The sequence below is a fragment of the Sebastes fasciatus genome, chromosome 2 (assembly GCF_043250625.1).
Source record: "Sebastes fasciatus isolate fSebFas1 chromosome 2, fSebFas1.pri, whole genome shotgun sequence".
NCBI lineage: Eukaryota > Metazoa > Chordata > Actinopteri > Perciformes > Sebastidae > Sebastes > Sebastes fasciatus.
Window position 1 is genome coordinate 42,202,833 of NC_133796.1, and position 14,734 is coordinate 42,217,566.

At 43.1% G+C, this 14,734-nt stretch overlaps 1 protein-coding gene and 1 long non-coding RNA gene across 10 annotated transcripts in view; one reads left to right on the forward strand and one right to left on the reverse strand.

Moving 5' to 3' along the window:
- Positions 1-14,734, forward strand: part of nav2a (neuron navigator 2a) — a 190,079-nt gene that overhangs the window by 128,787 nt on the left and 46,558 nt on the right. For all 9 annotated transcript variants that reach the window (XM_074624398.1, XM_074624419.1, XM_074624408.1 and 6 more), the window contains 5 exons: positions 1,776-1,905; positions 5,880-6,198; positions 7,180-7,903; positions 10,318-10,537; positions 12,824-13,098. In XM_074624398.1, the coding sequence (XP_074480499.1) occupies positions 1,776-1,905; positions 5,880-6,198; positions 7,180-7,903; positions 10,318-10,537; positions 12,824-13,098 (1,668 nt within the window). The remainder of the gene's footprint in view (positions 1-1,775; positions 1,906-5,879; positions 6,199-7,179; positions 7,904-10,317; positions 10,538-12,823; positions 13,099-14,734) is intronic.
- The window catches only part of LOC141761517 (uncharacterized), a 161,441-nt gene that overhangs the window by 88,336 nt on the left and 58,371 nt on the right, over positions 1-14,734 (reverse strand). The gene's annotated exons all lie outside the window — the stretch shown is intronic.

Genomic DNA, 14,734 nt, shown 5'->3' on the forward strand with positions numbered 1-14,734 from the left:
TTCCTGTCCCCCACAGACTCCCAGCGGATGCACACACACACACACATACACACACATATTTACAAATATCCTGTGTTTGCTCTGTTCAGATGGGTTTGTTTGAACAACTCACAGACACGCTCACTCACACACAAACGCACCCTGTGATGTCACCCCTCCAACCAGCCTTTGTTCATATGATAGACAACCCCATTCAGCATGTGTATGTGTGTGTGTGTGTGTGTGTGTGTTTGTACCCAAACTGAAGTCATTTCAGATGGAGAATAAAGGAAGAGACTCACCAGGCAGTCAGAGAAGCCGGATCTCTTTTTTTAAAATTTTATTTCCATTGTAGTTACAATGTAGTTTTTCTTCTCTTTTCTTTTCATACATTTATCATAAACACAACTAGACAGAGAACTTCATACTTCATTTCCTTCTAAAATGAAGTATACAGATTATTTGTTTTACATGTAGACACATCCGGTATGTGTCCATACCCTTAATCACTCTTCAACAACCGTCCTCACACACCTACTGTAGGGATACTGTAAGTGGAAATGACATTAGGGCTGTCCTTTACCAAAGAAATCCTTAGTCGACTAAAGGCCCAGACACACCGAGCCGACATCAAAGAACTAGCAGCGATGAAGGCCTGTTCACGTCACCTTTGTCTTGGCCGACAAGTTGCATTTAAACACACCGCAAAGACGACGGCCGACACCCGGTACGTTCTGCGCCTGCGTGAGATGAAATAACTCTCCCTACCAGCAGGTGGCGGTAGTCTGTATTCATCATTCAAAAAGGGAAACCAGAAGACCGAGGACGGCGGATATACAAGCCGTTGTTATGATACGTACGTGAAACAAAGCGGTTTGCCGACCATTTTCACACCACTCTCACTCACCACTTAGCTTCAATCCAGATGTTCATGTCGCTGTGAAAATATCCGTGTGTTGGAACGATCAGATGAGATGAAGATGAAACATGAGAAGAGCCTTCTGTGTGTGTGCTCTTGACTTTACTCGTTGACTTGCTTTCCTTCGTTTCTCTTCTCACGGACTGATTCGTTAAAGCTGATCAGCCAATCAGAGTGATTTCTCTCACCGATGAGCTCCGCAGCCGATTCAACATGCTGAATCGGCCGAAAAACCTCTGACAGACTAGAGCCGACGGTGCGGGACACACCGCAGAAACTAGACCGACAGACGCTCACCGACGGCCCCGAACTGTCCGACAACCGACCGTCGGCTTGGTGTGTCAGGACCTTTATTCAACACTCATACGATTTTGTAGACTAATTGATTAGTTGATTTAATTGACGGATCTGTAAAGCTGATATTCATACGTTTTATAGAAATAAGTCATTCAGCATGAAAAAAGCATAAAAAAGACTAATTGGCTTAAGAAATCTTAGTCGGCTAATCAACTAAGAGGGGGATGCCCTCGTACACATCTGTGCTTAACAGCACATTTTAAAGAGGAAAAAAGGATGAACTTTGAAGTGTTTTATAGTAAGTTTTATCACTTCATTTGCAAAAAATGAAAATCCCACTGCAGCTCCAAAAAGCATCTTTGTCTCTAAAGAGCTGACTGTTCACGGTGTAAGAAGCATCACACCCCACTGCTGTGTTTCTAATGACCGTCTGATGTGTGATTTTAATGTCTGTCTCTTCAAATAGGAGCCAAACATGAGCTGCTGTCGGCCATGTGGACCCCCCATCCTCTCCACTCTGACAGATTTATTGTTTAAAGAGTACTAAAGTGAACCTCTCTCTCTCTCTCTGTGTGTCCAGCTGGGATGACAGCAGCTCTGTGAGCAGTGGCATCAGCGACAACATCGACACAGATGACATCAACACCAGCTCCTCCATCTCCTCTTATGCCAACACGCCCGCTGCACTGCGCAAGGGCCTCAACACACAGGTAAGATTACACACACACACATAACCATATTTAAATGTTCTGTGAGGAACTTTTAACTGGTTATGAAACCGCCTGAATTTCATCCTGATGCCTCTATATGACCTACATAAGTAAACCAGACCATCAACAAGGAGATTGGCTATTTCTATCTAGTTATTCTTAATGCTTGTCATCGGTGCCACCGGCTCGGATTCCACACAAAATCAGACAAAATCATGCAAGTTCACCAGAAACTCCTTCAGCTCAGACTCCAGACCTCCAGCGGGGCCTCCAGCGGGGGCCTCCAGCGGGGGCCTCCAGCGGGGGCCTCCAGCGGGGCCTCCAGCGGGGCCTCCGGCAGCGACCAGCCAGTCAAAGCTCCGGTGAGAGGTGGAGAGCTCCGCGCCCGGCAGCAGCAGCTCCTCCTCCGGCGAGTAGCAGAGCTTTACCTCGCTGCTCCACTGTTCCCTGCTGGGAGCCAACACCGACACCACACTGCTGGAGGCCCAGGCCGTATTGCTGGGCCCGCTGGAGAGAAGGGAGGCAAGGGAGAACCAGTACCAGTACTGAGCGGGGTAGACTGTCAGACCCTGCTGCAGTAAAATGAGAGTTTCTAAAGGGACTTTGGTGCTCGGAAATACCACTAAAATCAACACAAAATGACGTATTAACTGTAAGAAGAAAACCAAATTAGTTTGATGATTGTGCCATGTGTTGGGATAGCCGGTTCCATTTTGGATCTGGTTCCAAGTTGATTAAGTATCTGGATTCATTAAATTCAGACTTTCTATCTCCTCTCCCTTATTTATTAGAAAAGCTACAAAACATTCAGGTAGTCATTTATCTAAACACCAAATATGTAATATACCTGACAAAGGTTGAGTTTAATTTCTTTCAATATCAATGTTTGAATTGCAGCTCTTACATGCCGTTAGGTTGTTGAAAGCTGATTGGAAATCAGAAATACTTTAATGACATTTATTTATATTTTATATTTTGTATCAGCGCTGCATTACTACATTTAGGGCATATTTGAGTGCCTTTGAGCTTGTTTTCTGACAGAGCTCAGGAGCTGTGATCTACAATGACGTTTTATTGGACGTTGAAGCCTATTTTTTCACCATTAAAGAAAAAAGCCAACACGATGCACAACTTACCATGTCAAAAATATGACCACATGAGTTCCATTTGAAGGCAGCATGAGTTTCTCATACGGTCTGTGAATTGATTTCAATGAAAGATCTACAATTGTGAAGTAGCCTTATTTCCTTTGGCATTGTGAAATGGTTGGAATAATGTAAACTGGATGTATAAAGTGGTAAACTGATGCAACCGTCTCCTTCCACTTGGCCTCATTTCCCAGCATTCCTCTGCATTCAGAGAAGAATGTGAGACTATAGATGTTAACTCACAAAGCTAAAGCTGATGTTGACTCTGGCCTCAAATCATTAAACACTGATTAAGAGCCACTACGCTTCAGGAACGTGAGACCATAATATTGTCAGCTGACTGGCGTTGTTGTAGCTGATGTGGAGCCGGTCACCATGTGATGTACGTGTGTCCATTCGGACTGCAGAGGTCGAGGTGCTGAAGGAAAAACAAAGGAGGGCACAAAGGAGCCTTTCTCTCCGTCCAGCAGCCTGACACGGCGCAGCTTGATTAAGCCTGTTTTAAATTCTGAGCAGCTTGCTACATTTTTGCGCTGTTGCCTCGGCAACTTCAGATTCAACTTAAAAGCAGCCGTCATCACTCAAACAGCTGTTAGACAAATAAAGGCTCTGGTGAAATAGCTAAGTTTATTTAAAACAATAAAAACTCCTAAAACTCCTCAAATAATGCCTTCAGTATGCTTCAGGTTAAGATGTAAAGTTGTGGGTGATCAGCAACTATTTCCTCTCTTTTTATTGTAAACAACCTTCACAGGAAGCTAAAGACGTCCACACATGATCAGCGGTAAAATCATTCTGCGCTGGCTGTGCTATTGTTTTCCTATGGGGAGAAACCGCAACCGAGCGATGCGCTCAAAGTTCAAATTATTTCAACTCTGACCTCGGCTACCGCTGACCTTTCAAAGCTGCAACTGTTGTTGTTGCATTGAAACAGTGAAGGGCATTCCTTGTGCTCTTTTTGGTGACATATTATACCTGCCGCCTCTGCGAGGCTCTGCGAGGCTCTGCGCCCGACCTCACAGTGAGTGAAGAGCAAATTTGTTATCATGCGAAGGCAGCTTTAGGGTTTGAGACACAAGTGGAGTTTTCTGCTGTGGTGGTGGATTTACTGACTGTGAGATTTAACTCCCTGACCAGCCCGTATCCTAAAAACGATGTTCCCATACAACCAAACTACATTGTGAATTAAGTTTCGACGGAAACATATTTTGTCGCGGATTACGTTTGTTTTTGATGTATCACAAATCTATCTGTAGAGATTGTCCGTGGAAGAAGGAGGTCGGGGTGGATGGGTCACAAACAGGATGTTCACCCAGGAGACTGCTGGTTTTGTCCCAGGTGAAACTAAAAGTCAACATTCACTCATTTGAATTGATGTCCGTACCTTAATAAGAAAACAAACGTAGTCATTCGAAGCCTAACCAAGTACTTTTGTTGTGTTTTCTTGTTTAGTTTTGTTTCAGTGTTAATCCAAGGGAAAATACCTTTCCCTCTGAACAGAATTGAGAATGCAGTTTAGTTTTATGGGAACGTAATTCTTCTAGGAGACAGGTAGGGTTGGGCGATAAATCAATATGATAATTTATCGTCTTTCAATGGAATCGTATCGTGATAAAATCATATATCCAGATATCGTGATACATAGTTACCTCGTCTAAATTGATAATAACAAGCACTAACTCAAATTTCTCAGAAAATCTGATAATTTTGCACTAAAGTTCTTAATGAAGAAAAAACTGCATACTGTTCATTTGTCAAGTACTTAATTCACACGGGAGTATACAAAAATAGGCTTTACCATGTGGTTATTTCATATAGACTTTTTATTGATTGATTACCAGAGAACTTGCTATAGACATATGAAAGGACCTATATGAGGATAGAAGAGTTTGGCCATATTGCCTGGCCCTAGACGACGCGACTTGATTCGAGACTTTAAAGCAAAAATCTTCTAGTCTCAAATTCTAACCTTGTAAAGTTCTAGATCAAATGAAAAATAAATGATACAGCACCACGCTAGCCGCTTTATTAGTCCATCTACCTAGTCTACCTAAAACATACGCAGCTTCAGAATCAGAACCTTTATCGGCCAAGTATGTGTGCACATACAATGAGTTAGATTTTTTGCATCTCTCCCAATGTACTTACACAGAAATAGAAATAACAGTTAGGAACAAGGACAACAAAGCTGGACAAAATAAAGGTAAAGAATAAGCAGGACTTATATGTACAGAAGTCGAGAAAATAGGTGTATATATAAATATATACAAAAAGCTTGGAAAGGAAAATCTTCAAATGTCGTATCATTTCAACGGTCACCATTCAGACACACAAAATAACTTTGTCGTCTTGTTCTTGCAGTTTGCTCATGAAGACGTGACTTAAAACTTGACAGACTTGAGACTTGACTTTAAGTTCCAGTCTGTCTCTCAATGACATGAGCTGCAAAACAAAACTCTGACATTTCAGATAATGAGGAGAACTCTCTGTTCCCATCGGGGATTAATAAAGTGCCTTTCTTCTTCTTTTCTTCTTGTTCTTATTCTTTCTCTTGTTCTTCTTCTTGTTGTTGTTGTTGTTCTTCTTCTTCTTCTTCTTCTTCTTCTTCTTCCTCTTCTTCTCCTTCTCCTTCTCCTTCTTCTTCCTGACTACCTGCCCAGGTGATGGGGGGGGGGGGGGGGTTGTGTGCAGCATGATGGCTGTGGTCATAAAATGGACTGCTTTTTAGAGGCACTTAGCAACGTCTCATAAAAGATGCTTTCTTCAGTGGTAATAAATCTACAACCTAAAGTGTGTGTGTGCGCGTGTGTGTGTTTGTGTTGGCAGCCTGTGACAGATGCAGAGAAGCACTCGGCCTCCACATCGGTGCACCAGGCCTGGTCAGGAGACGAGGTGAAGAGGCCAGACGGCGGGTCAGACAGCGGGGTCAGGATGGAGCCGGGCTCCAAGTGGAGTCGCCGGAACCCCTCCGACGTCTCTGACGAGTCCGACAAGGGCGGCTCAGGGAGGAAGACGCCCTCCGTGTCCCACACGGGCTCTTGGAGGAGAGGCATGAGCACTCAGGTGGGGGTGACGTCCCCCCGGACTAAAAGTAACAGTAGCACAGGCTCCACGAGCTCCGGTGGCCTCAAGACCCACAGTTCAGGTAACACAGACACCACTCACATTCTGCTTGTCATTCTTTATCTCTTCACTTCTGAAATGAAATCAGCATCTCCTAAAAGCTGACAGTTTAGAGATGCAACTTGTTCATCTGTGAGTGTTACGATGTGATGTGACGATACACCTATCTACCGATTCAATACTATCACCATATTTGGGCGCCGATTCGATATGTATTGAGATTTTTAAGTATTTCGATTCAATATGATGATTTATTGTTGTTAACTATTTTAACACTAGACCATGGGAACAAGTTGAATCATACACTTCAAGGGACTACTTTGGACAATATTTAAATTAATTCAGTAAAAATGTTTGATTTTCAGCATGTATGTAGTCAAAGATGTCCTGAAGTCAAATATATCAGGATCATTGTCAGGAATTATTTATTAAATTTTTTCCAGCAACCCAAAAATCTGAGAATTTAATGGTATTTTCTATTTAATTTATTGGGGACATGTAATGTTTTGTCTTATTTTCATACATGTATTTTGTAAGTATAGTTCCCTTTGTTAACACCTTATTTTGAAAAGAGGACGTAGTCACACATTCCGCTAAAGGTGGTCTCTAGCTCTGCCGTCAGCTCTGTTCTCTTTATCCATCCATGGTCAGCTCCATCGGGGCCGTTTGAATGCAGAGAACATAATGTCAGTATGGGTACAGTTGTAGATACAGAACGGATATGACATCACGTTACTCAGACTACAACAATAAAAGCGCTAACTACCTTCTACCTCCACATAGACTCAGATGAAGCAAATATATAGATTTTGGCATTAAAACGATACACAATATATACAGTACGTGAATCGATAACAGACATGTACTTATATTCTACTCGTCATTCTTTATCTCCTCATGAAAGCTGACAGTTTAAAGGTGCAACTTGTTCATCTGTGAGTGTGAATCATGTAACAGTGGCAACAACAGACCCCGCTGATGTCTCCTTCTATGTGTCCTGCAGGTAAGACAGATGACGTCAAGGTGTCAGAAAAGGGTCGTTTCTCTCCTCGATCTAACGGCCTTCACCGCTCACCCTCAGACGCAGGACGCAGCAGCGGCGATGAGGCAAAGAAACAGTCGATCCCCACCAGCCGCACATCGACGACAAATGCCCTCACACACACCGTTTCAGACCCCCACTCCCAGACACACACACACACCTCGCGCACCCCTACCAGCACCTTCGGCTTCAAGAAGCAGGGCCACGGGATGGTGACCATGGTTACTGCCAGCGGCGCCACCATCACAAGTGGCTCAGCCACCCTGGGGAAGATGCCCAAATCTGGGGCACGCTCACTTGCAGGAGGATTTAAGGCCGGTGGGCAGGATGGCGGGTCGGCGCTGGGTCACCACGACGACGGCTTCCTCCCGATGAGCGCCCGCTCCACCCTGCAGTACCGCAGCCTGCCGAGACCCAGCCGCTCGGGGGCGGCCGCCCGCAACGGAAACCGCTCCTCCACCAGCAGCATCGAGGCCGCCGTGCTCTCCGTCACGACTCACGGAAAAAACTCAATCGGCATCACCAAGGCCAACGGGTCGGGAGGCCTGCTGGCCAATCAGACGGACCGGGAGAAGGGCGTCTCTGAGATCGACAACCTGAGGAGCGGAGTGGTGGTGCAGAGTGGAGGAGCAGCGACGGTTCCTCTGACAGGAAGACAGCAGGTTTCCTCACCCACACTGCGCCGGTGAGCACACACACACACACACACACACACACACACACACACACACACACACACACACACACTTACAGAACATGACTTGTATTGCCAGTGATCCTGCAGACATAATGACGGCTGTGTGATGAGCCACACTGAGTGGGCCCTTCTTGTATGGGCTTGACTTTACCCACATACAACACAAACAGAGAGAGAAGGCCATTTGAAAAGTCAGTAATCATGCAGTCACAGTAAATGATAAACAGTGGTGAGTAATCACACGCGTGGACTTGTTTCACACACACACCTACACACACACACACACACACACACACACACACACACACACACACACACACACACACACAGGCTCAGTGAGGTTAAATCAGGCCATTTTGAAAGGCAGGCTTTGAGCTGGGTTGATCAGCTGCCAAGCCTCAGCCTTGGCGGTGCGGGGGTTTGGGGGGGTGGAGAAGGGCGGGTGTGGTGCTGGGTAATGGGAGCTGAGTCTCTTACCTCAGCGCTCTGCCCTCATTAATGTGAGGGAGTGATAAGTCTTCAAAGAGGCTGCGTGCTGCCATTATCACCCACCGCGGCTCCAGTCATCATAGCCTGCCATTTATCTCTAACCCGGGATTAGCAGACAACCAGGAGAGAGTTCTTTCTGTCTGTCTGTCTGTCTGTCTGTCCGTGTGTGTGTGTGTGTGTGTGTGTGTGTGTGTGTGTGTGTGTGTGTGTGTGTGTGTGTGTGTGTGTGTGTGTGTGTGTGTGTGTGTGTTTGAGCACTGGCTCTACCTCTCCTGGCTGCAGAGTAAAGACTAATGCTGGTGTTTTTGTCCCGTTAGCAGCGGGACCTTAATGATTGGCAAACTCAGCCAGCCTGCTTCTCCGCTTCTTTGATCCGGAACATATTCATGAATATTTACATGAAATTTGTTGTTTAATTTGCTATTAATATTCATAATCCCTTGAGGACGAATCCTAATGATTTTTCTAACCCCGTGACCTTTCTTTTTGCTGCAGCATCAGTTTTAAATTTACATTTATACACAAGAAAGAAGCTTCAAGCAACTTCAACAGCTGCAAACTTTACTTAAAAGCAATGTCGGATAATTATAGCGTTAAAAGATGTAATTATGCCAGTGTTAATTCTGGCAGCTATTTCAGATTTAGTCTTTGTCTGAAAACGAAAATGCTTATTAGTTTTAGTCACATTTTAGTCATTTTTATCCTTCATAGTTTTAGTCCAGTTTCAGTCACTGAAAAGTCATTCCATTTTAGTCAAATTGTTTTCTCTCTTAATTTTGTCAGCTATTTTGTTTTTATTTAATCTTAGTCCTGTTTCAGATTATATTCAAAATTTCTGTCATTTTAGTCAAACATATTTCACATAAAATCTTATCTTATCATTATCTGATGAAAAACAGATTGAATGATTAAGAAAGCAGCTGTGCAGTTAGTTGGAGTCCTCCTGACTGACGGCGCTCATCACTCACACCCAGCGGTTCGTTATGAGAGCCGATCTGCCCACCCAACATGTAAAATATACGTACTCAACCACCTCAAACCCGACCCGCAAACCACAAACTTTATGCATTATACTCGCACGATACTCAGGATTGAGGTCTGAGACAGGAAGGAGAGAGACGGACTGAGCACCGCCGCCCCAACACAATGTGTGTGAGAGAGAGATTTTGGTAAAGTTTTTATGTTTATGTATGTAAGCTAAATTTTAGTCTTGTCTTTTTTTTCGTCATCAGTATTGCATGTTTGATATCTTCACTGATAGTGTTTAATGACCTCGGTGCCGTCTCGTCATCGCCTCGTCTTAGTCATGGAAAAAAAGGTCATTGACGAACATATTTCATCATAGTTTTAGTTAATGAAATTAACATTGAATTATGCCCAACATGATAGTAATAAGTAAGGGATAATGTACAACGTGCGAGTCATTGTTGTGAAATAAACCCAGACAGGGCGATGCAGGACTTTATTTCAATGACCGGCTCGCTGTGCATTATCCTGTTTATTACACAGCTACTTACTAACTTAATAAATCAATAATTAGACACAAAATATTGATTAAAGGGGTCCTCCAGAGTCGGAGATCAGAACTGCGTCCATAGCAACAGTTATACAGAAATAACAGACCACAGAATGCTCTAATTGACCAATCAGAATCCACTATTTGACAGAGCAGTGTAATAAAAGACTCTATATACTTTATATAACGTCATATTCTCTGTTAAGGTCACACATTGACGGAATGTGTATCTTTCTCTCTATGGAGATTCAAATATCCTTCTGGCATAGTGCTCCTTCTATTAATTGATTATGTGATTTGTTAAAATTCAAAATGACATCCTTTGCTTTATTCCTGCTGTTTCATGAGTACTTTAGCCCGAGTTCTCACCCTTCCTCCCCTCACTGATTTTCCACAGATTGTTTGGTGGAAAGCCCAGTAAACAGGCTCCAGTCACCACGGCTGAAAACATGAAGAACTCCACTGTTATCTCCAACCCCCACGCCACCATGAACCATGTGGGCACGGTGCTCGAGTCCCCCGACGGAGGGCTGGGCGGCGTGGACAGCGAGACCTGTAGCCCCCTGTTTGGAGGCAGAGTGCAGGGAATCGGGATGGCGACGCTGGGCAGCGAGCAGGTGAGCAACATCACATATACAAATAATGGAGACAATGGTTGGGTTTGTTGGTCAACTTACTTCTCTTTAAATGATGAGAGCATAGATAACAAAATCAGCATTACTGGAAGTGATTCTTCATGGTAACCATAGACTCTAGTTGTTTGATAAAGCTTTAACATACACAATGTGGAAAAGGTAAAAAGATGTTTTTGTTTATTCTTTGGCTTTTAGATTCATAAGTCTTGAAAATTAAATATCTTCCCTTTAAAATAGCCTGGTTTATCTTTAGAATTGAGTCACGGGAGCAGCTCCTTATTCATTAGTTACACTGGTATTTTTAGCTGTTACACATTCTCAACCATAACTCATCATGAAAAGAGGCAAAGCACATTTTTTCTTTTCTTTTGAGTTTATTTTGGAGTTACATTTTAGTTATTTTTAGCCATACTAGTGACGGCAATGTTGGCCTGTTGGTCTGCCCACCACTTTTGTCCAGACTGCAATATCTCAACAATTATTGGAGGGATTTGTTTGAAATTTTGTACATTCATATCAAATGATAAAAGCCAGTGAGACAGTGTAAAAGGGGTTCTATTTCATCCTTACTGACCGCCATAGGCAATGCGTCAATACTGAATATCTTTGTCTGGCGCATGCTCGCGTGTGACCTCGGATGACCCCGGTTAGGTATAAGTTCCGGTGTCATCCACAAGATCAGTCCTATTTCATCTTCTCCCTTACGCAGATTACTACTGTGGTAACATTAGTTCAAAAGCTAAATTATCTATGACTACATTTGTTGGAGCTTGTCGCCGGTAGCCATGTGACCACCGGTCGGAGTTGCAGAGTTTTTGCCCTCCAAAGCCTGTGACGAGCCGCCCCTTCACATGGTGTTTGTTCACCGTTCGGTTCACCGACAACAACAGCAGACGCTCCTACCCCGGTCATCACCAGCGTGATAAGGACCATCTTCACATGTGAACATCAATCGGTTACATCGATTTACATTGTTCTCTATAACGTTAACGTTACTGTGTTCATGATTAGCAGAGCGCTTAGCTCTATTTAACTCATATTTACAATGTTAACTGATGTAATAAATCAAGAGAGAAGTAGGCTCATTTTCTATCAGACTTCTACTGGATACAATCTGACTTCTTTTAGCAACCCGAGAAGTCGCCCCTGCTGGCTGGTAGAGAGAATGCAGGTTTAAGGCACTTCAGCATTGGCTTCACTTCAGTTGCTACCTGGTGATATGTGAATGTTGTGTTCACAACTTATTTCCTCTGTCCCCACGTGGCTAAAAGAGTTACTGCAGGTTTAACTTTTCATCTAGCGCCAGCATCACCAAAACTGAAATTTCTTGAATACTTTGGTTCATGTCTGCAAAACGGGTTAAGACGCTCCCTTCAGCTTCAGCTGTACTTTGAAGTGCTAAACACACTAAGCTAAGAGGATGAACAGGTAAACATCACCTGTTAAACATCCACATGTCAATGTGAGTATGTTAGCATCCAAATGTTAGCATTTAGCTCAAATGTGCCCTTTTAGCCGTAGACTCTTAATGTTAATATAAGTCACACTATGTGTATTTAACTGCCTGACTAACATAATGTAAAATACTATCAGATTTCTCATCATTTAACTTTAGAGTTACAGTCATTTTCACTTGAGCTTTAAGGTTTGGGGTCGACTGTCAAGCCAGAAGGTTAAGTTTGGGTTTAACATTAGAAATGATGATGTACCTTTGACCTTAGAGATGATGATGTATGTGTTGAGGATGGTTATGAGCCAATTACATGGCTTTGGCGGGACACAAGGATGATTTTGTTCTCACCAGACTAATACCACAAACCCACTGAATTCCTTGAACTACTAATATGTGTGTTCAGTGGAAGTACAGTTGAACAGTGTAGGTACTTGTTTGACTGACTGTAGGCTACATATTGCAGCAGAACAGCAAAGTGTGAGCGTGCTCAGTCATGAACTCACCGTCACCTTCTCACATGAGTCATCATCAGACTACCGTATGTCTCAATCATAAAGTGACTCACAGGACATTGTTTTTAAGCAGCAGTCAGCAACAGTAAGCGTCGGTTCAAAAGTTGAAATAGTTCGTTATCTTAAAGCAAATAGACCATCCTATAAAAGTGAGCAATGCATCAGAGAAAAAGAGAAAAGCAGCAAAATCAAGAGCATTTAGTCTGATTGAATGAATTCCTCAAGACATTAATTGACAAATTGCTTCAGCACTAGACTGCCACTGATTTTGAAAACAATAACGTCCTCTCCGCCCCTCCACAGGCCTCCAGTCCCGGCTCGGTCTACTCATCCACCGGCCCCTCCAACAGCCTGACGTGGGGCACCACCTTCAGCAGCTCCTCCGCCCAGAGCAGGGAGAGCACGTTGGGCGGGCACGGCGGGACGGGTAGCATGGGATACCCCTCCGTCAGTAGCATGCACACCAGCAGCGAGTCCATCGACATGAGCCTGGGCAGCGGCGGCCACGGGACCCACAGGGAGGACACCCTGTCCGCTCTGGGACGCACCTGCAGCGTCAAGACCGGCATGTCTGAGAGGTGAGGACGCACAAAAGTGGGGAATTTTTGGGTGTCCCGTTTAAAACAAAAATCAAAAACAAAAAAAACATCAAAATGAAAGTCTGTCATCTGTTATCAGTATAGCAATTTGCTTTCATCAATATCCTTATTTTTATTCACATTCTGAAGTATTGCATTAGAAAAGCTGTATGGAAACGGCAACATTAGACAAAACTTCCTCAATTGAGAAAAAAGTTTTATGCGCGCTTGAGGTGTTTTTTCTTTGTCGAAAAAGAGTTGATGCACTAAATGAAATATGGAAACACCTCTGCCGAATAAATGTTGACGTAGTGAACACAACGCTGCTGTCGTTGTCCTCTCGGATATTCCCATAACGTGCGGATGCTTGTCTTCGTCTCTGGACAACATGAAACATGGCCAATACTAGCTGACGTGAAAGAACAATTAAAACTTGCCCAATTGAAACATATTCCTGAAGACCTCTCTCCATTTCTCTCTCGTAGAAGGTTAGATGGCCAAGGAGACTTGTTTTGTTGCCTCTTCTTCTTCTTCTTCTACTCTGTTTACTGGCAGATTACAGCATGCAGAGCCTGTAGCACCAACCTCTGACCAAACCAGTTGATGGAAATGCGTCTAATTCACATTTCTGTTTTGCAACATTTCAAAAGTTTGCTTGACAATTGAATGGAGACACGGCTAGTGTTGTATTTGAGGTTGTTTCCAGGTTTCTTACATGCAGTCTCTTAGCCACACTAGCCACTATAAGCAACCATGTCTCCTACAAAATGACGTTCCCATACAACTAAACTGCATTCTCAATTATGTTTAAAGGGAAACTTATTTTTTCCCAGATCGGTCGCAGTTCTAAATAATTTTGAACATGTGGTTAACGTTGTAAATTCAATCATCAAATTCAACCATGGTTTGGTTTAAAATGACTACGTTTGTTGCGTTATTAAGCTATGGATGTAAAAAAATAAATAAGTGAATGTTGACATTTAATTTCACACGAGACACGGAACAGCGCTCTCCTAGGTGGAAGTCCTGTGTTTGTTTGACCCATCCATCACCCTGACCTCCCTACGGGGATTTCCGCAGATCATTACAAACGTATTTGTGATAAGTCAAAAACAAACGTAATCCGCGACAAAACACATTTCCCTTGAAACGTAATTCCCAATGCAGTTTAGTTGTGTGGTTGTATACATAATGTTTAGGAAACGGGGCTGCTGAAAGCTACTGGTCACACCAGATCAAGTAAGACTGTAGCAGCAAAACGTTTAAGTATGTTGAACTGAGTTCAACTTTTCATTTATAAAAGATGGAATGCTGTTTTTCTTCTCTCAGAAGTCGCAGTGTTTATTTAATACTTCTGATTCATGGCATTTCAGAGGTAAATATTGTCAAGTCCAAAACATATCATCAGTTTATAAAATGTAATTCATTGTTGGAGATTAAATATTCCAACAGTTTATAAAATCGATAAGATGAACTTTACCTCAACCAGCGAAAACATCAAAATGCTGCTGACATGTATCAGCTGACATGCATCTGTAATAATGTTCCAGTAGAATAATATAGAATATAGGTGGCATTTGAAAGGTGGCATTCTGCATAATGACTACTTTGACTTTTTTATACTTCAGTACATTTT